At 41.4% G+C, this 23,295-nt stretch overlaps 1 protein-coding gene across 1 annotated transcript in view; it reads right to left on the bottom strand.

The window, feature by feature from the left end:
* Window positions 1-11,678: 11,678 nt before the first annotated feature.
* The window catches only part of WNT2 (Wnt family member 2), a 42,448-nt gene continuing 30,831 nt past the window's right edge, over window positions 11,679-23,295 (bottom strand). The window contains exon 4 of the mRNA XM_008061758.2: window positions 11,679-13,436. Within this exon, the coding sequence (XP_008059949.1) occupies window positions 13,207-13,436 (230 nt within the window). The 3' untranslated portion in view covers window positions 11,679-13,206. The remainder of the gene's footprint in view (window positions 13,437-23,295) is intronic.

The raw sequence follows: 23,295 nt of genomic DNA, 5'->3' as shown, positions 1-23,295 counted from the left end.
GCCAAGTTGCCCAGGCGGGTCTCGAACCCATGGGCTCAGGCAATCCACTCACCTCAGCCTCCCAAAGGCATGGGATTACAGGCTGAGCCACCGAGCCCATATTTTATTAATTCTATCTGGTATTTATGCTTCTTGAAACTGGAGGTTTATGTTTTTCATCAGTTCTGGAAATCATTCATCATTCCCATTTTCTCTTTTCTCTCTTTCTGGAACTTCCATTATAAAACATATGATGAGCCTATTAATTCAGTCTTCCATGTCTCTTAACCCTTTTCACATTTTCCCTATCTTGGACAGCATTCTGGGTAATTTCCTTAGATCTTCCACTTTATTAATTCTTTCTTTAGCTGCATCTATTTTTCTGTTCACCATATCCACTTAGTTTTTTTTTTTAAAGACACAGTTAATCAGTTATGTTTTTTTCCCTCATAGGAATGTTTTCTAAAACATCTCTTCTTGTAGCAGTTAGGTAGGCCTTGCCACTGTAGTTGGCTAATTTCATAAACTGGCTGTAAACAATAGCTTTCCTGTTATTTCTCAGGCTCTCCTATTCTGAAAATCAAGTTTTGAGTTTTTTTTTTTTTTTTGACAATAACTAAAATATTCTGCTACTGCCATAGCTACCTCTGATGCTGAAACAACCATGACCATTTTAGATTTGTGGTTTGGCAAAGTATTGACCTCTACCACCATAAGAAACAGAGCTTCTGCCTCCATATTTTCCTCCATTTATGGGTCCAGAATTTGAAGATTGTTTTATTGCCAAAGTTCACTGTAGCTTCCACCACCTCTAAAGTTGCTTCCATCATTACCAACTTCATCATAACCATTCCTACTGTCATAATATCCTCCACCACCATGGCTGCCACCAAAGTTGTCACAAACATCGAAGTTTCCTCCATGATCAAAGTTTCCATTTCCTTAAGAAAACTTCACAACCACTGACAAAGTTTTCAGAACAGCTTTCACCTAGATGAGGCACTGGCAATCTCTTACTTAGCCAGGACTTCCCCTACTTCACAGTTAAAACCATTCATAGTATGGTGTCTCTGAATGACAATTTTATCCATGGAGTCATGGTCACCAAAGGTTACAAAAGCAAAGCCTTTCTTCTTGTCACTGTCTCAGTCAGTAATAATTTCACATACTTCAATCTTCCTACACTGCTCAAAGCAATCTCTTACATGATGTTTACAATATCTTCCTTAATACCACAAAGAAAGATCTTTTTCATAGGAAATGAGGAATTTGGTCTTTGAAAATCTTTTTTTTAAAGATAGTTTTAAGACAGAATTTATTAGACAGAGAAGAAGAAGAAAGAGAGAGAGGGAGAGAGAGAGGGAGAGAGAGAGAGAGAGAGAGAGAGAGAGAGAGAGAGAGAGAGAAGCCCAATAGGTATGGGTATTTTAAGAGAAAAGATTGCCTGAAAATCCTTTTCTGAGACATTCTTCTTTGGTTTCATAACTCTTCCACCTTATGTGGCCTCACATGCATCACTGAATCTTTTACTGCAGTGAAAGATTCTGGAGTGCTTGGTGTTTGGGTCTGTCATTACCACACAATCTGTGAGCATTTCTGGTTACTCAGTATGGCTCTTTCATCTCTTATGGTTATTTTTCAGTTCAAATTTGTAATGAAGATCTTCTGCAGTTCTTGGGCTCTTTGGGAGACTGACTTAGACATACTGGCAACAGGAGGAAAGACTTTAACAATGCTTTCTTTGCTGTGGCCACAGGCAGAAAATCACAGAATTTTTAATATTGGTAGTTATATTTTTAATTTCCAGGACTTCTTTTTCAAATATCTTTTAGTTTAATCTTTTTCCTTTAAGTATTACGTATTTTACTTATATATATTATTCACTTTTAATTTTCTTTTATCATTCCTAAACAGATTTATTTATATAGTCTGTGTATAATAATTTTATTATCTGTTATTCTTGGGAGTCTAATTCTATGATTTGTTTCTTCTGTGACTTATGATAATGGTGGGCTATTTTGTGGTGTATTTTGTAATTTTGGATTATAAACTCAGAAGCTCTATCTGTGAGAATCCTTTTCAGTCTGGTTAAAAATATGACCTTCAAGGAGGTTTTGCCCTTGCATCTGCTCAGTCTAGAACTTTATTTAAGGTTAATTTTGTGATTAGGCAATTCCTGGAACATATGAAGTATACAATTCTAACATCAAACTAAGGCAAGAAGAAGTCAGAGAATGCATTTTCTCTACCCCAATTCCATTTCACAACACATTTGTTTTTTGTTGATTCCCTGTGCTGGTGGTCAGGTTTTTCCTTTATTGAATTATAGCCCTTTGAGGGATTTGACTTTATATAGAAGGGGATTAAATGTTGTGCCTTAATTCAAATTTCCACTTCAGGAAAGCTTCCAGAATCTTCCAGTGCCAACATGGTCTTTAAAAACCAGACTTCTAGATAAAGAAATTAGTAAACTCCCATCGTGGCACCAAAGCATGAGTTTTCAGCTTCTCCTTCATTTTTGGCCTTTGGAGTGTTCCTGTACTTGAGGGAGAAAGTAGGGAGAATTCACTTACACATTTCAAAGTATGTTTATTTTACCTCGTGTAGAGTTTCTTGGTATTTTGAAGCAGAAGGCTTTTTTGGTAGACATTTGGTTTGCCATATTGCCAGACATAGAAGTTTCATTTATTTAATTTATCTTATTCAATGTTGTTTCCTAAATACTGGGGAAAATGTTTGGCAGACAGTAAGTTGTACCAGATATTGGTTGAATAAATAATTGTTAAATTAAGGGATAAAGCTGAATAACATCCATGTGTTTTAAAAGAAAATTTCAGAAGATAGATTCTTAACCCCAGGCAGCATGGATAAGGGTAAGAATTTTAAGCCCTGTTCAAGGACAATGAAAGGAAAATGACATTTGGGGGTGAGTTTTCCCCCTCATGGGTGTCAATATAATCTACCTAGGGATCTGATTCTGCTATAGTTGCTATAAGGAGAAATGCATACATGTCCAAGAAATAGAAATAATTTAGTTTATAGAAATAGAAAAATTGCTTTTGGCCATCATCTCACTCTATTTACTGCTCCAAAAGAATGAATCATTTGAATATAATAAAAGTTGATTAAAAAAAAGAATGAATCACATTCTAGGCAGGATTAAACTCCTTAGACTTTATTTATTTACTTATTTATTTATTTAAAGTATCACTTTCTTCATGATCTCACATTTTTCAGCAGTTTTCTCACAGAATAAACTGCATATCTGGGGACAGTTTTTTTTCATCATGAATAAACATGAGTGTAAATCTATTCCATATACTTTTAGAATAATTGTAATAAAATTTCTCCACCCTCTCCCCTGACCCCTCAGTTAAGATTCCATTTAGACAAAGATTCTCTCTCTCTCACTCTCCCACACTCCTCAGATATTCATGTAAAGACTTGTCTTTGGTTCTCTTTCTTTCTGAAGAGACTTTCCTTTTCCTAATTTGACCACCAACAGAAACAATCCCGGTCACAGGGCTAGACTAAGAGAGCCGTTAATTGGAGGTCAATAGGTCAGTGCTGGGTACCTGTTTTCAGCCATGTTGGACTGTTTCTAGATCAGAAGGTAGGGGAGAATTTACCTGTTGCTTCAAGAAATGTCGGTCATCTAGTATTATACAACCCTTCCCAGTTTGCCTTATGGAGAGAAAGACCATCCATACTTCATGAGAAACAAGGCAAAAATATTGTTTATAGATGCCAATATCATCTTTGTATGTTTTTCTTTGGGTCTTTAAGATATTTTGAAATACATTATTACATTTGAATACAATTCTGGAAAATATTTCTTGGACATTGTTGCTAAGAAGACTGTCCCCCCGCTTCAGTGAAAAAGAACAAAATTATTATGAAAAATATTCTTAAAAATTATTGATAAGTTAATTCAACCTGAGAATTCAAGCATTAGGCATGGGTTTGGGGAAAACTATTAAATTGTGATTCATACCATGTCTAAGTTGATATATTATATTTAACAGCCATCTTCAACTGTGGATTGACTTCCCACATGACAGAGAAAGCAGATTTCTCATGACTGGAATCTCAGATTTTTGGAAGAATCTCAAAACTTTTATTTTGCATACAAGTGCCTCATTAAATGTATAAATAATAGTCACTTATTTGCTGTTAGAGCTTTGCTAAATGTGTATCTACCTGTGATTTGCTGTGATATAAATTAAATAAAAAATTATAGAAATCTTTTGGCCGTCCACACATCCTCATTTTTGTTTAGAAGATATGATCATTGAAGCAACAAAATCATTTTCAATAGCTGGTTGGACAGAAGACTTTTTAATTGAGTTTTAATCAGAAGGAATACTGGTATACTAGAAAGGACACTAGAGTGAGAGTTAGAAGACAAATATTTGAGTCCAGGCTGTGACTCTTTCTTTTCTTGCTTTCTTTCTTTTTTTTGAGTCAGGCTAGAGTTAAGTGGCACAATCGCAGTTCAGCACAACCTCTAGTTCCTGGGCTCAGGCAATCCTTCCACTTCAGCCTCCTGAGTAGATAGGACTACGGACACTACACCCAGTTAATTTTTTTGATTTTTTGTAGAGACAAGGTATTGTTATGTTTCCTAGCCTGGTCCCAAACTCCCAGGCTCAAGCAATCCTTCCACTTTGGCCTCCCTAAGTACTGGGATTATAGGCATGAGCCACCTTGCCCAGCCCTCAGGTTATGCCTCTTATAAAAGTCTATAAGCCTGTTATGACCTGGGTCAAATTACTAAATCTGAAACTTGCCTCACCCCAGAAAAGGGGATAATCATATCTACATATAAGGGTGATTCTAAGCACTAAATCCAATCCAAGTACAGCACAAAGTGCTCATAAAGTAAAAAGCAGTAAGTGTTAGTCCTCCCAGAAGGCTCTGAGCAGTGGCATGTCTGTCTTAGTCACTGTTGCATTTCCAGTACGCAGTGCAGTGGTTGACTCATGGAGATGCTCAATATAGACATAATAGATGAATAATAACTGTTCTTCCCTGGAGATGATTCAGAGTATCTTGCTCGCATCATAGTCTGAACTATGAAATTTCTTTTGTTTTCTCATGAATAAAATCCGGAGGTTGGGATAAATTATCTGCCAAGTTTCTTTCAAATGTGGCATTCAGTGACACCAGGAATCCTCCATTCTCAGGATCCTGGAAGTGTCACGTAACCTCACTGCACTGTCCAAGTCTCATACCCATATGACAGCAAAACAATAATTCTGAGAAACGATTTAATGATCTGTCTACAATATGCAGACCAGAGGGATCAACTTGACTCCATTGTCCAGTTCGTTTGGAAAAATTAAAAGAAATTTGACAACAAATGGTTAATAGCCAGGGAAAGCATTCAGATTCATCTGTCTGTATAGACAGTCTATTGAGTAATTCTTACTCCGGTTACTAAACCCCGTAGAAGAGGAAAATTTCTCATCTGTGAATCATGATTCCAATAAAATCTCCAAGGGCTGGTGTAAATACTTTTAAAAACACCAGTGCTTATTATTTCATGAGAGTTGCTGAGAAGATAAGGCATTGTTTATAGTTACAGCAATATATAGGAAAATTAAACCCGTACTCCCTTCTCCCTCCATTTCTACTCTTAGGCTGGGAATCTTTGTCTTGATTAAGCACGATTCCAAAATGACAACTCAGAGGTCAAGGCCTTTCACGAAGCCTTCATGACTATTGGAGAATAATGATCAAGGGGCAGATGCCAAAGTGTATATGGGCGGGTAGACTTGTGGGGACTCCAATTCAGATTTAGTTTTCTGTATTTGCTGCTATTTGTTCAGCCAGTGTGGGACCTCCACCTGTAATATGCAGCCCCTAAACATTTTCAGATGGGTTTGGACGCTCCACAGCCTCTGCTGAAGTAAACAGTGTGAGACGATCGGGCTGCGTGAGTCCTGGATGCCTCACCATCATTTAGTTCTTTGAATTGGGTTTACAGGCAGTAATGTGACTCCTCTCATCTGAGGAACTGAGGAAAGCCTCCGATGCTTTAAAATAGGGATGGGTGAACCGCCTGGGGAAATCCAGAACTGTGATTCAATTACAGGGGCTTTCACGGGGTCAGTCACTACTCAGAAATTACAAAATCAAGTTAAGAGTCCAAAAATAGTTAATGTTAAATTGATCCTGTGGATCAGATTTTAATCATGCCCTTATCTGGAACTAGATGAGACCATGAAGGGACAGATCTGAGCTATTTGGTCATCCGAGTGGTTCTCGTCTGGTCATTACTTGTTTGCGTGACATAAAATATGATTTCAGCTTGGCCCATGAAAACTTGTCAAGGCAAAGAAGGCAGGCTTTCTGGTTCCTTCTGTAAGCCAAGTGTCTTTTGCCCTAAATTCTCCAGCCAGCTGGGATTACCTGTTTTCATCTACCACCCAAGTTTGGTTTTTTTTCTTTTGAGACAGGGTCCCCTGTATCACTGAGGCTAGAATGCAGTGGTATGGTCATAACTCACTGCGGTCTCGATCTCCTAGGCTCAAGTAATCCTATGGCCTCAGCCTCCAGAATAGCTCGGACTACAGGCTCATGCCACTAGGCCCAGTTTTTTTTTTTTTGTAGAGACAGGGTCTCGCTATGTTGTCCAGGCTGCCAGACTTGTTTCTTTCTCCATTCTACCTCATCTTGCCTCCAGCAAGGATTGTCTCTTTCCAACTCTTTGTTGGCACATTTGGATAACACTTCATTCCTTCACTCTGCTGAAATACCACCCAAAGGAGGTCACGTTTATCGCAGTAGGGGCAACTGGCAGTAGGAGGTGGGGTTTCAATAAACAACCTGAAAATAAAACCCATCCTGGCTTCAAACTTGAAATTATCTCTCTTTGCTTGAAGCTCAGACTTTCTCCTTTTTGCATTTCCTCTTCACTGTTACCCTCCACTCTGGCTGTCTTGAGAAACTCAAAATTATGTAACTGTTTGATGCAGAGCTATAGTGATCTCACTCCTCCATCTTCCAGGCCATACGTATCCGGGGGCTTGGGGGTTTTTGTTTTTGTTTTCCCACCGAATGTTGTGAAACCAAGGAATTCCTAAGGATTCTCCCTCTTGCTTCTAAAACCACATGACTTTTTCTCCTTGTTAACCTTCCATCCTCCATGCAATTCTCTACAGCTAATGCTATAGAGAATGCTCAGGGTCTATACTTTCCCAGGCACCAGTGCAGATATACAGTGCAGGCCTAAGGGAGCTCTAAGTTAAGTTGTATCCTTTCTCATTTTACTCCATGATGCTGAGGGATTCTATAACCATCCCTTTTCCAAAAGGTACCTTCTAGCAAGACTGATATTTTTATTCTGAGGATTTGCTCAGGCATGATGGCTTGTACCTGTATTCTCAGTACTTTGGGAGGCCAAGACAGGAGGATTACTTGAGGCCAGGAGTAAACAGCCTGGGCAACACAGTGAGATCTTGTCTACAAAAATAAAAATAAGTTATCTAAGTTCAGTGATGACTGCCTGTAGTCCAAGCTACTCAGAAGGCGGAGGCATTAGGATCACTTGAGGCCAGGAGTTCAAGACCAGGTTGGGCAACATAGAGAAACTCTGTCTCTACAAAAAATTAAAAAAAAAAATTAGTTGAGTGTGTTGACACCTGCTGATAGTCTCGGTTACTCTGAAGGCTGAGGTGAGAGGATTCCTTGAGCCCAGGAATCCGAGGTTGCAGTGAGCTATGATTGCGCCACTGCACTCCAGCCTGAGTGACAGAGTGAAACTCTGTCTCAATCACATTAAACTAATATTCTCCATAACTGTAGGTGGCTTGCACTTTAATAGAGGATTTAACCCCAAGTGTCAGACCAATGGTTTTGAATCAGGAACAGTTTTATTCTCACTTTTCCTTCCTTCCTTGAGAAACATTTGGCAATGTCTGGAGACATTTTTGGTTGTTACAACTGGGGGTTGAAGGGATTCCTTCTGGCATCTCGTGGGTATAATCTAGGGTTGCATCCTACAATGTGCAGGACAGCCCTGTCCCACAAAGGGTTAGATCATAGGAACATATTGCAGACAATTCTTGGGCAAAAATATTTTAGGGAGATGTTCTTTAAAAGACACACAGACATGAATCATCACCTCTTTTTTCAGATCATCCAAGTAGGTGTGGGAGTTTCTGGAAGGGACAATGGAATCCTAGAGGGACAGTGAGCAGTTCAACTATGGGGCACATTGAGGTGCTTGAAGTACAGAACCAGTACCTCACTTAGGTAACCCCAAAAAACAGCTCACTGGTGAAGAGAAAGTGGAGGGGGAATTGGACTTCCTTTGCTGGAAGAGAGTTAGTTCTCCTTTCCTGAGCTTTTACTGCTTGATGTAAGTAGCCCGCACAGTCAGGACATACAGATCTCAATAATGGGGCAGGGATCTAGTATGTTTCTAATCAAGATGAGAAAATGCCATGTCAGCCAAGAGTAGGCACAAGGAAAGCAATAAATCAGAGATGTCGACCGGAGGCCGTTCACTGCTGGGGAGACACTAAATTCATAAACACTGCCAAAGCTTGGTAGCACCAAAAGAGGGCAAGCACTTAGATGGTACCCACAGGAAAACACGGTAAAATTCTGGCATAATTTCTCCATTTTGAATATAAATCTTACCCATCAACTCACAGAAATATTTATCAGTGAGGCACGTCAATCACCATCCCTGCCCATCTTTACAAACTTGAAAGAAGCCTCTTGATCAAGTTGTTTTAAGCATGTTCCTGAGAAAAGACAAGGGAATCGTTCCCATAACCTGCAGAGAATTCTTTTCACCAGAGGGTTTGGCAGGACAACCATGAGTTTAAAATAACAACATTAACACTGAAAATTCGCTTTATTATGTTTTGATTTCACAGAAAATGTAGACTTGTAAATAACAATAGTTCTTTGTAACAATCTTCGTGACACTTTTATTAGCTTGTGGAAGTGGGAGGTTTGGTTAAACAGGAATCCATGTGAATAGATCGGGGGAAAAAAGCTAGAGCTAGAACAACTCTGATTTAGAAAAATAATAATCATGTTGGGTTTTGCAAACCACCTGTCACCTTGCTGATCCCCAGAAAAATGTGAAGAACATTCTCATGGATGAGTGAAGATTTTCTCTGCCTAGGTAAGGAGAAGGTCAGAAGACGCAGGGCTCAGCTGTCAGCTCACACCAGCAGATCGCTTTTCAGAGGTACAGCACAGACTTGACAAAAGCTATTTACCAGCTTTGGAACTGGCAAGGTCTATTTGTCGAGCACAACACTTGCTCTTAAGATAAGGAAACCCAGGTAGAAGTACAGTAAATAGACACAAAAGAATGGTTCTGGTCCACTGGACACCTCTGTGAGCCTTTATTTTGAGAGTCGGCAAGAGAGGAGATGAATGTTTTTCAGCTGAGCGAGACAACAGCCCCAGGCCAGCCTTTAATAACTGAGAAGTAATAACAATATCCCGGCCTGAAAGGGCCAGCAAGGAGAGCACGTGCACGGTCATGTTGCCTGCTTCTGAGACAGCCCTGGCTTTGGTCTCCTAGAGTTGATATGGGTTTCCTTCAGAAATTAATATGGCCCAGAAATGTTGACGTGGAATGGAATTTTCTGACTTTCAAGCTGCCTTTCTTTGAAAAAGAAATGCAGTACCTAGTTTTTGGTTTTGGTTTGTTTTACAGATTTTTCAAAAACAATTCTAATACAAAGAAATATAGTTGTGAAAATTTCAAGACACCTCTTTAAAATGAACATTGACCACCTGGCACAGAGCTACACAACAGGCATGGCTGATCTGAGCTGTGGCCAGGGGCCCTGAATCCCATGGGCCTTCCTTCAGAAGGTCAGTCCTGGGCTTAGGATAAGGAAGCCACAGCAGGAAGAAGGGTGTGGGTTACCAACTAAAGCAGAAAAAACACTGCCCTTGATCGCCAAGCTTGGCTAGTCACCTGGCAAGAGTCACCTGGCTCTTTCCCTCCCATGAACCCTCCCGTCATCTGGCCACACTCAGACCTAAGTGCCTTGAGACAGATCCTTCTTTTCAGATGTTTATTTCAATCTGGTGACACCCAGATAAGGGAGAGCGGATTGTCAGTTTTCTGGGGTGCCCTATTTCTCTCCCACTTCCATCTGGAAGCATCTGGAGTCCAGTCACATGCCAGGGTCCTCCTTCATTCCTCAGGGTCACAGAGCCAGAGCTGAGAGCAGTCGTGGCCCTGGGGACTTCTATGCATGAGCTTAAGCCGTCTGAGAAGATGAATTGATTTCTTAAGGCAGGAGTTAACTCTTTCAGACCGTGAGGGAACTGTCTAGAATGGGCAGTCATTCTAGCTGTAGCCAAAATGTACTTTGACAAAGCATGTTCTGAGAACACAGACAAATATCAGCCGGTACCACAAACTGAGTTAGGGAAGCAAGTCTGTTGAAGAAAGCAGTTCAAATGCTAAGTCTCAGAGTCACGTACAGATTATATCTTTATTGTAAAAAAATTCCAGTGGACTAGCGTCTATGTCTCCTCTTGTGGGAACATTTTCAGATAGAGCAGAAAATTAATGGGCATTATTAATTGGGCCTAGAAAAATTCAATTTATAATACGATTCTTATTAGGAGGAAATTTATAAGGGGATTTGACCTGAATGGACTTTCTCATTACTCTGTTTTGGGTAATTCATGCCATATATTCCCTTAAAAGCTTCTGATAATCAAGAGTTCCAGTGTATTTCAGAATTCTGAATATTGATCCTCTACCAAGCCCTAAAGCAAGTGAACTTGAAATTATCTTCACTTACATTTTTCTTTCAAATGAGAGACATCTCTTCTTTCAGAAGTAAAAGCAGATAAAAACATTTCATTCTTTCTTTTGCCCTCCTCAGTGACAGGACCCATTGCCACTCACAACCGTTGCCATGGTCACTCCTCCAATTAGGACAATTTATGTAGATTTCTACAAGGATATGCCTTGTCTCCTTGCTACTTATCAGGAAGGACATGTTTTAGCACCAAAAAAAGTCAGATCTAAACATCCCAGGAATTAAACAAATAACAACAACAGTGAACATTCCATTAGAAGCTAAAATATGGAATCCACTGAGTTAATTCTGGGAGAAACTAGTTTCATTTAAAAGTTAAAAGCCTAGTCTTTCTCAAACACTCTCAGAATGTGGTCCTATTTGTCGGGTGCATTGGGGCCATGACTGATATGTGTACAGATCCCTTTGCCTCCCTTAACCTCAGTTTCCCCAAACTGAGCAGAGTTGAGATGTCCTTGAAGATCCAATTCTAGACATAGCCACGGATTGGTGACTTTGCAGTTCACCTAGTAGGAAGAAGGGCTGATGGGTGTGGATCCCCATGGAAGTGCCTTTGCCCATAAAGGCATTCACACCAAGCTTCAGTATCACTCAAGACTGAGCAGCCAACCAAGTCTTCCACCGACCAAGCTCAGAGCAGCCACCACCATGCTTCCCTATCCCCACCTTCTGAATCCATAGGGTCAAAAGAAGAAACAGGCACTTTGGAAAAGTTACAACTAATTTGGAGGCTTGGGAGTGAGAGAAAGGGGACACATTCTGTCATTTTTAAGAGGGCTAAGAGGCAAACATCAGGTATGACAAAGTACTCCTGTAGGTTGTTTCCATAAGCTTCCGTCTCAATGACCTACTGCAAAGTATTAGAGTGAGCAGCATCAAGAATTTGACACCAGATGCATATAATGAAATACCTGTTAGTTAATGTATTTCTGTGAGGAGATCACATATAGAACATGAACTAAACTGTTCAAGATGATGATAAGTAGCTTCGTCTATTTCACTTTTTCTTTCATTGAATATAAAAAGTGGTACAGGCAGCCTCTCCATTTTCCCTGAATGTCATCTTTCAGCTGATGGCAAAAGCCAACCACTATTTGCATAGTGATGTTCCCATAATTACAGTTGAGTTCCCTAAATATAGTCTCCAAGTTATGATTTGTTTGCAATGTAATATAGCAGGGTTACCAACTTTATAAGCAATGCTATGTGTCATTTGCTGTAGGCTACAGTATCACGTCATCTTGTAAGCATCAAATAAATACAATTAAATATGACAGGTCTTTAAAATGTGCTTGATGGGTGACGGGCACCCACTGATGCTTTTCAGCACATGTGGCCAACTTCTCTCAGGCATCTGCTTATGGTAAGGTTGCCCCAGGCAGGACTTAGCTCTGGAAATCTCTCTGTCAGCGTTTTAGTTTACTGTCATGTCATTCCCAAAGTTTTCATTCTTACAGTCATTTCAGTTACAAAATTCCATGGATCACATGCATAATACCAGATAGGAATTTTATTCTCCCCTTTTTCCTTTATCTGTACAGGCACATTTTCTGATATTCCACTCACTAAATTGCTTTCCACTATCTTCACCCAATAGTTACAGAACACTGCCAGATCATCCATCTGCTTTTTAATTCCTTTCAGATCCTAAGTGAGAAGGAAATTTCATTCCCTAAAGATTCTTTACATCGAGGGGACAGTAATGCAAAACAATCACTTTCTGAGGCTTTTGCTTTGCAAAGATTCAACCAAAGGACACCCGAATTCCCACCTTATTACATCAGATTTTAACATGGCAATCATTGCCTTCAAAAATATGCATTTTTAACTTGAAGTTTACCAAAAGCCATCATTCTCCAGGCAATTACCAATTACCCCTGGGGTGGTGGCTGTGAAAATCACTTGATCAGACAAAAGCTTTGCTTATTTTTTCCCCAAGAATTAAAGATAATTCAGTGGCAGTTGATTCTGCTTTCTTTACCCACTGGAGAAAAGTGCGGAATTTCTTAACTGGAAGCGTTTTTTAGAAGGCAAAGAAAAAGCTTCTTTGAAATACCCTTTTTTTCTGCCTGGCCATTTGCTCTAGAAAGAGGAAAAGTCAAGGTGAGTGGAGACAGTGGTCTGGGCCACCACCCTCCCCTTCAAACAGCCTGTCATGCTATTTCCAAAGAGAACTCACCAGGAAGAGAGATGGCCCCAGGATGCCGGAAGGTGGACAGAATAGGTTATGCTTTAAGTGTGGCATGTGACCCCAGTCCTGGGGCCCCCAGGGAGGGAGAAGGGGCTTCTGTGGAGGAAAGGCCACATGCCTTAGGAAATCTCCCCCGGGAGAGACCCCAAAGGTCCAGTGTCCTTGCAGATCCAATGAAGTCCTTGTGGGAGGGAAGGTGGATGCGGACCTCTGCTGGGGTCATGTGGAGGTCGCCCAGTCAGCGTTCTTGGGCGCCTTGCATGTGTGCACATCCAGGGCCTCCAGGCAGTCCTGACAGCGCACGGCACAGCACCAGTGGAACTTACACTCACACTTGGTCATCCGGGTGACGCGGGAGGTGTCGTAGCCTCTCCCGCAACACATGACTTCGCAGCTGTCCATGCCTCGGGAAGTCAGGTTGCACACACGGCCTGCTGTACCCAGGGAGCCTGGAAGACAAGTCAGGGAGTGTCACTGAAAAGGTTTATATATTCCTCGAAGGAGGAGTCGCAAGGTCCATCCTCTAGGACAGGGCCCTAGCCCCTATCACCACAGCCTGGGTTGGGTCACACCTGCTCTCTGAGCCCATGACATGTGTAATCCTCTGTGCCAGCTGCAGGGAACACAGCGGTGGCAGGAGTGCTGAGTCCAGGAAGGCTAGACACAAAGTTCTGGATTTGCCTTGGCAAACCTGAATATAGCTCTTCCACTTCCGAGTTGGAGAAACTTTTCAGATTATCCTAACCAGGCCAGTTAGGAATTACCAATAGAACATCATCTTAGTTAATCAAGGTGATGTTTGCTAAATAGCAATCCATATTCATGTATTTGCTATATTATCCATATTTATGTTTTTTTTAAGAAAATGATTTTCAAGGATGGAAAGCCTGTGAATTTGCTCTACACCAGAATTATTTTTAAGAACATTATCAGACGATAGAACCAAGCATAGTAGACGCTTATTTTGGGAGAGCTTACTGAGTTTACCAGGGTCCTTTCTACTTCTTTCTCCTCCAGAATGATGGGGAGTCATGTTGTACAACATGATGCTGCTCATTGGTGACAGATGATTGGACCAGGGATGATCACCTGACTTGTGCTGGGTCAGTCATGTAATTTGTGGAGATGTGATTTTTGACAGAGGCAGTCAATATCTCCATGTACAAACAGAGTTGCCATTGGCAGCTATGTACCATCATTTGGTCTATGGACTAGAGGAGGTCCACAGAGAGACAGGAATGAAACAAATATACAGCAACAGTGAAGACATGGAAAGAAAAATGCCACCCAGATCCTGAACTATTTTCTGGTTCTGCTTCCATTCTCCCTGAGATCTGGCTGTATTCCAACCTTTTAGTTTCTTAGAGACTCTCTACACTTGTAATAAATTTCCCTTTGTAGCTTAAATGGCCCCAGTTTCTATTAGTTGCAATCAACAATCCTAAATAATTGGCAAACCTAGATAAGCTAAACTCTTTATTTAAAAAATAAAAACATCAGGATGTAAAAGACAGTGACTTAATTCATTTCCAGTTTCTCCATCATTTAACTAGGAAGGTCTTCCTCTTCATAATTCCTACAATGCCTCGTGATTCTCTCTGTGTTTATCACAGTCCTCTCTGTGTTAGAATTATCAACAGAAATGTCATGTTGCCCTGCCTGTCAAGGATGACCAGGGAAGCAGTAAGGTTCAAGCAGAGCATGGGGTCACGAAGAGGAGAGGCCGGGCAAAGCTTGCTCTGCGTGATCAACTGCCAAGAGCAGGAAGACTGGCCGGGGAAATTCATGAGGACAGGAAGGATGGCAGAGGGCCGGGGTCAGGGTGGAGGGTGGGTCAGCCAGGGATAGCCCTGATCCTACATCGTGCTGAAGAAGCAAAGGGTTAGCAGAGGCAGGAGCTGGGCCTGGATTCGGGGCAACCATCAGGACAGTCATCAAAACATCAGAATTACTGATTATGCAGCAAGGACTCTGCCAAATGCTGCCTCTTAACAGGACACCCATTATTTCTTCAGTAAACATTTTGTGAACACAAACATGTGTAAGGCGCTCTCCCAGCTGCTTGGGGACTCGGGGAGAGAGAGTAATAAAATAATAGGACCCAGTTCCTATTCTCAGGGACTTGTAGCATACTCCAACGATAAATACATAAAAAGAGGCTGGATGCTGTGGCTCATGCCTATAATCCCAGCACTTTGGGAGGCCGGGGTGAGAGAATTGCCTGAGCCCGTGGGTTCAAGACCAACCCGGGCAAATTGGTGAGACCTCATCTCTACAATTAAAAAAAAAAAAAAAAAATTAGCCAGGTGTGGTGGTGTGTGCCTGTAGTTCCAGCTACTTGGAAGGCTGAGGCAAAAAAGGATCACTTGAGCCCAGCAGGTCAAGCTGCAGTGGCCATGAGCGTGCCATTGCACTCCAGCCTGGGCAACAGAGTGAGACTCCAGTTCAAAAAACAAAACAAAAAGTAAAGAGATACCTCCACTACTCTGGGCTAATTGTTTCATTTGCTGAAGACCTACTGTACCCTCAGTAGAGTCATGTGCAAAGTACCATGGCAGACAGAGCTCAAAGATAGTTGAGTGAGGTTATTTAGAAGTTAGACAGTCAGGGTTCAAATCCTAGCACTCTATGCCTTGGACACGTTTTTTAATCTCATTAAGCTTCAGTTTCCTCCCATGCAAAAAGTGAGATAAAACAGCTCATTCCTCATAGGGCTTGTGGTGAGAATGGAATGAGATAATGCGAGAAAGCGCCTGTTGTAAAACAAGTGCTCAATTAATGTTAACCGTCCATTTATTCACAGAACAGAAACACAAATCAAACTGTGTTGTCACTCTTCATGAAAGACCTCAGTAGTTTTGGAATCATTGCCTTCATGTTAGTTGGTTGGTTTGCTGAGTGACTACTATGTGCCAGGCATATCTCTGGGAGCCTGAGATATGCCAGAAACAAAACAAAGATCCTGCCCTGAGGAGCTTATGTTCTAGGGGGTGTGAACCAAGCATATGATAATAGGGATATTTCTTGGTATTAATATTAAGAGTAGCAAACAGGACCAGAGAAGGAGGCCTGAACTGCACAGAGGAAGTGGCAGTAGAGACAGGACAATAAGGGATGAACAGATTTGCAGGTCAGGAATGGGGTGAATAGCATCCCCTGGACAAAAGAGAACCTCCCAGGAGAAATTCCAAGGCAAGTTTCCAAAGACTGCAGACTCAGGGAGGGTATTAGGCAAAGAGCACAGAAGGCAGAACAATGGACGGAGCAACGGGTTAACATGTCTCCATGCCATGCCAGTTTGATTTTGATTCCATGGTGGGTGGTGGGCTGGTCATATTTTGAATCACGCAAGGCGTTTTGGGAAGAGCAGCTTGGGGCGGACGGGGGAGGGGTAAGCCTTGAGGCTGTTGGAATGGTCTAGGCAAGGGACAGTGAGCAGAGACAGAAGCAGGATAAATACACGACAGGTTGAAGAGGGGGAATCCCTGGAATTGGTGACTCAGTGAATGAAGGACTGGAGGGGCTGCCTAGCAGAAAAATCTGAAAAATGTTTACTGCGTGCCGCAGCAAGGAGGTCACTGGTGCCCACAGGGACAGTGAGTGAGACAAAGTTTTCAAGAAGCTTAGTGATGGAGAGGATGAAAGAGAGTAAGCCTTGAGGAGTGATGAGGTCTGCGGTGGGTCTCTGAGGCTGTCTTAGGCCTTTCCCTGGGGGGCATGAAGCCTTTTTGAGTCTTTGAGTGTTTGTTACACAGCAATAGATACCACAACGTGTTCATTTCAGACTAGGGTTTCCTTTATATAAGGTACAAAAATCAGTCAATGCTATTAGAAGTCAGGGAAGTGAGTTCTCTTGGGGAGCAGAGAAAAGGACTGTGAAGGAGGCCTCTTCAGGTTCTTGATCTGGGCACAGGTTATATGGGTGTGCTCATTTGTGAAAATTCATAGTGGGGGTTTTTTTGGCCCCCCAAATGCAGAAAACTGAACTGGACTCTCCCTGAACAGAACTGCTCAGTGAAGTGACCTCAGCACCATTGGAGAAAGGAATAGACAAAGCAATGACCTCTGACAAAAGCTTGACTCAGAAGTGGTTTCAGTAAAGGAAACAAAGACTCTGGCAATGAGATGTCTCAGTAGTTCAATGTTCAGTTACAAAAATCTGGAAAACACAATTAATCTGAACACGCTGCTCTTCACTAGCTGCCCAAACAGGGCATAATGAGGGTCCCGAAGAAAGAAGATGAGAGAGAGTTTTTGAGGGTTGAGAGCCATCAATGTGAGAACAACAGTGAGGTCACAGCCTGGAGTCCTAACAGGCCCCTCTGAGGCATCAGGGCCACCAGGGAATGGGCTAGCTGGGTGGGGGAGGGCGGTCTCTGCAGCCAGACGCAAGGATGAGGCTGCCTAGTAATGGAAGATAAATTGGCCCTGCTTTGGGATTTGGATCTAATTATACCTAATGATAAGACTGTAGGGCAGAAGGGCACTGGCTGTCATGTTAGTAGAACATAGAACCATTTCATCAAAACTTGGAGAAGGGCTGGGGTAATGGCTCATGCCTGTAATCCCTGCATTTTGGGAGGCTGAGGCAAGAGGATTGCTTGAGCCCAGGAGACTGAGACTAGTCTGAACAATGCAGTGAGACATCGTCTCTACAAAAAAAAAAAAATTAGCCGGGCATGGTGGCATGCGCCTGTAGTCCAAACTACTCAGGAGGCTGAAGCGAAATGATCGTCTGAGGGAAGTCAAGGCTGTGGTGAGCCGTGATAGTGCCACTGCACTCCAGCCTGGGTGACAGAGTGAGACCCCGATTCAAAACAAACAAACAAAAACACTTGGAAAACAAGATTTCCAGAGTGCAGAATTGCTGGCATTACTTTCCCTTAACTAATTATAATAAACACTCATTATTATTGATAGTGGGAGGACTATACTGTCTTAAGAACCTCCCATTGGTCATTCCAAAACAGAGAACATCACCATTTACCTAAAATAAAAGACAGGAATCAAACTATGCATGCACGTGCGTGTGTGTGTGTGTGTGCACGTTTGTATGTATGTGTTTTAATGAAAGAGTACCACTGAGTTTTATGATCTGCCTGCTTAGTTCTAAATATTTGGGATGCATACTTTTGGATATTTGTCTCCAATTAATATACCAACTTATTAACAGAATCACTCACTCTTGCTTGGGCTACAACAAGAACCACTGGGGAAAACAACCCCACTACACCTGCCAGCCTCAAGCCCACAGGGGTGAGTTTCTACCTTTTCAGAGCTGGATAGAGTGGGAGTTCACCCACCCTTTCATTTCTTCTCTTTTTCTCCTTTCTTCTTCTTCTTTCCTTTCCTTCTACCCCCCATTTGTAACTCCCTTTCTTTCTTTTTTTTTTTTTTCATAACTAGGACCGATATTTATAGAGCATTTATATGGCTAGGCCGGGTGGTAAGTATTTTACCTGCATTATCTAGTCTAATTCTCCTAAGGAAGCTACTAGTACAGTTACCATTTTGGAAATGAGGAAATGGAGGTTTAGGGAGGGGAAGTATTTTGCCCGAGGTCACACAGCTAGCTGGTGGCAAGGTCAGAACTTGAAACCAGGCTTGTGTGACTACAGAGCTGAAGTCCTTGAATTCTGTGATATTCTGCCCCTCTGCCAAGCACCCTGCCAGACTCCAGAAAGGGGTTCCCTTATAACAGCAGGGGACCAGGGCTGCAGCATTGTCCCTGCTTTCTTAACACTCTCTTAAGTATTTTATCAAATGAAGAACTCACAAAGGTCCTGACAAGTGACATCTTTGGGAACAGGCCTTTTTCTCCAGCTCATGATATGCTATAGACCATAAAGACACCAAAAAGGTTATGCGAGAAAATGAAAAAGCTAGTTACCGTGGTGTTAATGGTTTCTGCTGGGTTTTTTCCTATACTGATATTTCTACTGGATTCCTGTAACTTTTTTGAGAAATGAGAATAATTTCTTTACAATTCCTGTATGCACATCTCCAAAACAAGTGTGTCCTCAAGGTGGTTTTAACATATGTCACTGATGGGGTCATGGCTGAGAACACTGGGAAAAGCCCTCTCTTAAAGAGAACCTTCTAGTTCAGGGAAGCTAATATCATCAATCTGTATCTCACCAAAAATGGAATTTCTTAGCCTGATCACTTAACGCTTCATACTTCATTTTAAGATTCTCTGAGCCATTTCCAACAACTAACTTGATCTTTGTAGGGCAAATATTTGCACCATGCTGTATCTACAAAAACATGTGTGGCTGGCTCTTAAAAATATTCTGAAGGAGACATTTTAAAGATATTTTCCACTACTGGCTCTATCATTAGGGTCTCCCACATTGGAACTTTAAATGGATAAACACACATTTAGGTGTTTCACACTGAACATGTTTATTTTATAAAATCATTCATATTGCTTTATAATGTTATTTCCTATTGTGCTTTGATTTACATAGTTCAAGTAAGAGGGAAGTGACAAGTTGGAAGTTCATCTCTCTGACTTCCCTTTGCTTTATATTTGTGACGTGTGCCCAAGATGTGTGGCCTGCCTGGGTACCAAGCCCAGTCCCCAGATAAGAGGGTTGTAGGCTCAGACTCGCATCTTCTGGTCATATTCACACCAAACTATTGTGAGATCATCTTCCTAAACTCAGTGTCTGGAAGACTGAGCCTGAGTCTTCAAGGTTTGGCCAGTCTATGCTGTAGGAACGTGCTATCTCCAGTCAGATATACCTTTTCCTCCCCATATGTTCTGTCCTCATCCTGACTTGCATAAGACCTCACATATACATGGATAAAAAATTGGGTTTTCTAAAACAAGTAAGTTTGGGACCATGTAACATACTTTAAGTGGGGCAATGCTGAGGGAACTTTATAGATCCGAGCATCCCATCTCCAGAGCTATAAAATTAAGAATGGAGTCAGGGTTCCCAGTGTAAAAACATTTCTCTCTCCACTAACATGCATCTTCCTGACAGCAGAGGAGGAAGAGAGGGGCCTTTGCTAATAGTTCCCAGACCCATACCTCTGGGACCTGGAGGAAGGGCTCTCTGTCTCCCCACCCCGTTTCGGCACCCCCCCACCTCTCTTCCCTCCTTTTCTCCCTTCCCCTCTCCCTCCCTCCCTCCCTCCCTCCCTCTCTTCCTTCCCTTGCTTCCTCTCTCTCTTTCTCTCTCTGGATAAGCTTGTGTCTTTGGAATTCCTGCCACTCCAGGCTGACAGAGGCCCATATGTTGACTATTAGGGCATAAAGCAAGATTCACTTAAGCCTGTCATCCAATAGGCTGTTTCTCCTCTGGTTGACTTACACGTTGTCATCAATGACACAGATTTATTGAAGGAACAAAAGAATGTTAAAGAGCAAATGTTAGAGACTGCACATTCATCTGCTGGTAAGGTTTACCCCTTCCTCACATTAAGGATTGAAACGCTAAAGCTACTTAGGAAAGATAGTATCTCCACTTATCTCCAATGATCTTATTCAATGCTCTCATAACTTGAAAATGTTTGACTGGCACAGGAAAACGTGTCCTATTAAATGAGCAAATCTTATAATGGAATTAAAGCTGTTACAGTTAGGCTCTATGATGCTTTCCATATCTGGCTCTACCTTACCTATCCAAAGTTATTTCCCATTGCCCCCACTTCTCCAGTGAACCAGGTCATCTCTTCACTATCCCACTGGAGTGACTTTCTTTCTTTTTTTTTCTTCTTATGGGGGTTGCTTTTTGTTGTTGTTGTTGTTGGATTTTCCCCCTTTATTTCAATAGCTTTAGGGGGTACAAATGTTTTTGGTCTGGGTTCTAAGTGTACCCACCACCCCCACCTGTGCATGTTGTACCCAAGAGGTGACCTTTCATCCCTCCACCTCTTCCTCCACCCTCCCTTCTGAGTCTCCAGTGTCCACTGCACCATTCTCACTGAGGTGACATCTGATGTCATGGCCCGTAGACTGTCTCCTCCTAAGAGTTCCTCTCAGATGCTGCATTGGCCTTTCCTCTCATTCCTTTCCACTGAAGTCATCCAATCCTTCAAGACTCAGGCTTACTTGAGCATCTTCCATAGAGTACCCCCCTCCTTAAGCCCAGCAACCTCCTTCATAAGGCTTGTAATAGAGTATCATGCAACAGGACTCATGCACTGTTTGGAAATATCTCATCATTCTTCACGCATCTTGACTTCCCAAGATTAAGTCTTATGCTTTCTTCTATATACTGCATAGTGCTCAGGTGGTCAACACCTTGGTGCTTATGTATCAAAATAGTTTCTAACCAGGCACATGGCTCACACCTATAACCCCAGCATGTGGGGAAGCAGAGGCAAGAAGACTGCCTGAGTCCAGGGGTTCGAGACCAGTCTAGACACTTGGCAAGACCTTGTCTCTACAAAAACAAAAACAAAAACAAAACTAGTTGGGTGTGGTGGCGCATGCCTGTCGTTCCACCTACTTGGAAGACTGAGGTGGAAGGATTGCCTGAGCTCAACAGGTTGAGGCTGTGGTAGCCATGATTGTGCCACTGCACTCCAGCCTGGGCAAGAGAGTAAGACTCCGACTCAGAAAAGTGAATAAATAACAAAAAAATTAAGACCAGCCTTCCCCTTGCCTGATGAAGCCATACTTCTCCAGGGAGTGGTCACCCAGTCCTTGGGCACCATGGGGGGAGCAGACCAGCTAAACTGTGACTCTATGCAAATTATGGAGAACACATACAAATGATAGAAATTTAAAATGACAACTTAAGGGAGTTAGTAGCATCAGTGTAAGGTTGTGTTACTACAAACTTACATAATTAATAATTAATTCACCCATTTACTGAATCATAGGAATCTCAGAAATTGCTAGATGAAACATCCATCTCTTAAGAGACCAAGAGAAGCTAGTTTGTCCATGGCTACCCAATTAGGAATCAGCAGAAATAGTAATAGGCAGCAATATGTAGCACCAGAGTCTCCTAATAGCTAATCAGCGCTCTTTCCCTAATAATATGAAATTTGCATATCTTTAAAAAAAGAGATTTACTGGTACAAAATAGGTTCGTGGAGAAAGCTTAAATGAAGTAAGCAAATTCATTATTTTAAAGTATTTTAATATTATCCTTTTATTTGCAACCCATTAATATAGCAATTAGAAATGAGTTATTTTCTATTTCCAAAAAAGAAGGATATCTATCTGGTATATTTTTTGTTCAAATTATGTCAAAGAATTGAAAACAAGAAAATGAACATTTTCTTCCTGAAAGAAATTTTTCTCCTTTTTTGGAAATAAAGATTTTTTTTTTTCAATTTTCATAATTCAATCTGATTTCCACTGTTAATGAATTTAAATTAGGGCACATTTTAGTGTATCCTAAAAACATAGCAATTCTACCAAGTTTATATTTTGAAAAATAGCACATTTATAGATCACATCTATAACATACAATAGCATTGAATATAAAAAGTATCTGGGTTACACTCACAATAAAATCATGAACTACCCAGGGATCCCACTGATAGTAGTAAATGAATCCCTTCTCCTCAAAGAACCAACTTTCTGGTGGCAGCTAAAAGCAATAGATCTTGTCTGCTGATGCATTCATTTGAGACTTTTTATCTCTAGGAAAATGGCCAGCAAGCAACATCTTAAGCTCTGAAAATGCCCCGCTAATGCCCTTGAATATGAGGAAGAATTCCATTTAACACTTAGGCTTACGTGGGAATTTCCACAAGGCTGTATGTTATAAGGTAATTAGTGATGAGTAAAGACATATCTAGTAATTCCCTGCAAAGAAACCATACTATCTTTAAGTTATGAAGTGGCACCAACATACCTAAGAATTCGGCTAGTATGGTGAGCCTGTTTTATGCTGCTTATAACTTGCTATTCAATTCACTTCAGCACATATTTTTTCAAAATATAAACTTGGTAGAATTTATATTTTGCTAGGCTTTTAGGATACACTAAAATATGCTCCAATTTAAATTCATTAACAGTGACAATCCAATTGAATTATGAAAATTGCAAAAAAACCCTTTATTTCAAAACAGAGGAGAAAAAACAGGTAGGTATTATGGATCCAGTGAACAAGACAGATATGGGTCCTGCCCCAGTGGACTTAGTGGGACAGGCAGGTAACAAACAAATATTTAAACAAATTCACTGAACACTGTGGCACATGCCATGAACGAAAGAACAGAGCTCTGTTTGGACCAAGGGGGTAGCAGTGAAGATAGAGAGGAAGATGGGTCTTTGAAACATTTAAGAGGTCCTGGTGGTAGAAGGATGATGGAGACAAGAGAGAAAGGAGTGTAGAA

The sequence above is a fragment of the Carlito syrichta genome, unplaced genomic scaffold, assembly GCF_000164805.1.
Source record: "Carlito syrichta isolate Samal-C Ts95f unplaced genomic scaffold, Tarsius_syrichta-2.0.1 Scaffold305571, whole genome shotgun sequence".
NCBI classification, from domain to species: domain Eukaryota; kingdom Metazoa; phylum Chordata; class Mammalia; order Primates; family Tarsiidae; genus Carlito; species Carlito syrichta.
This window is presented reverse-complemented; position numbering and strand designations above follow the sequence as displayed.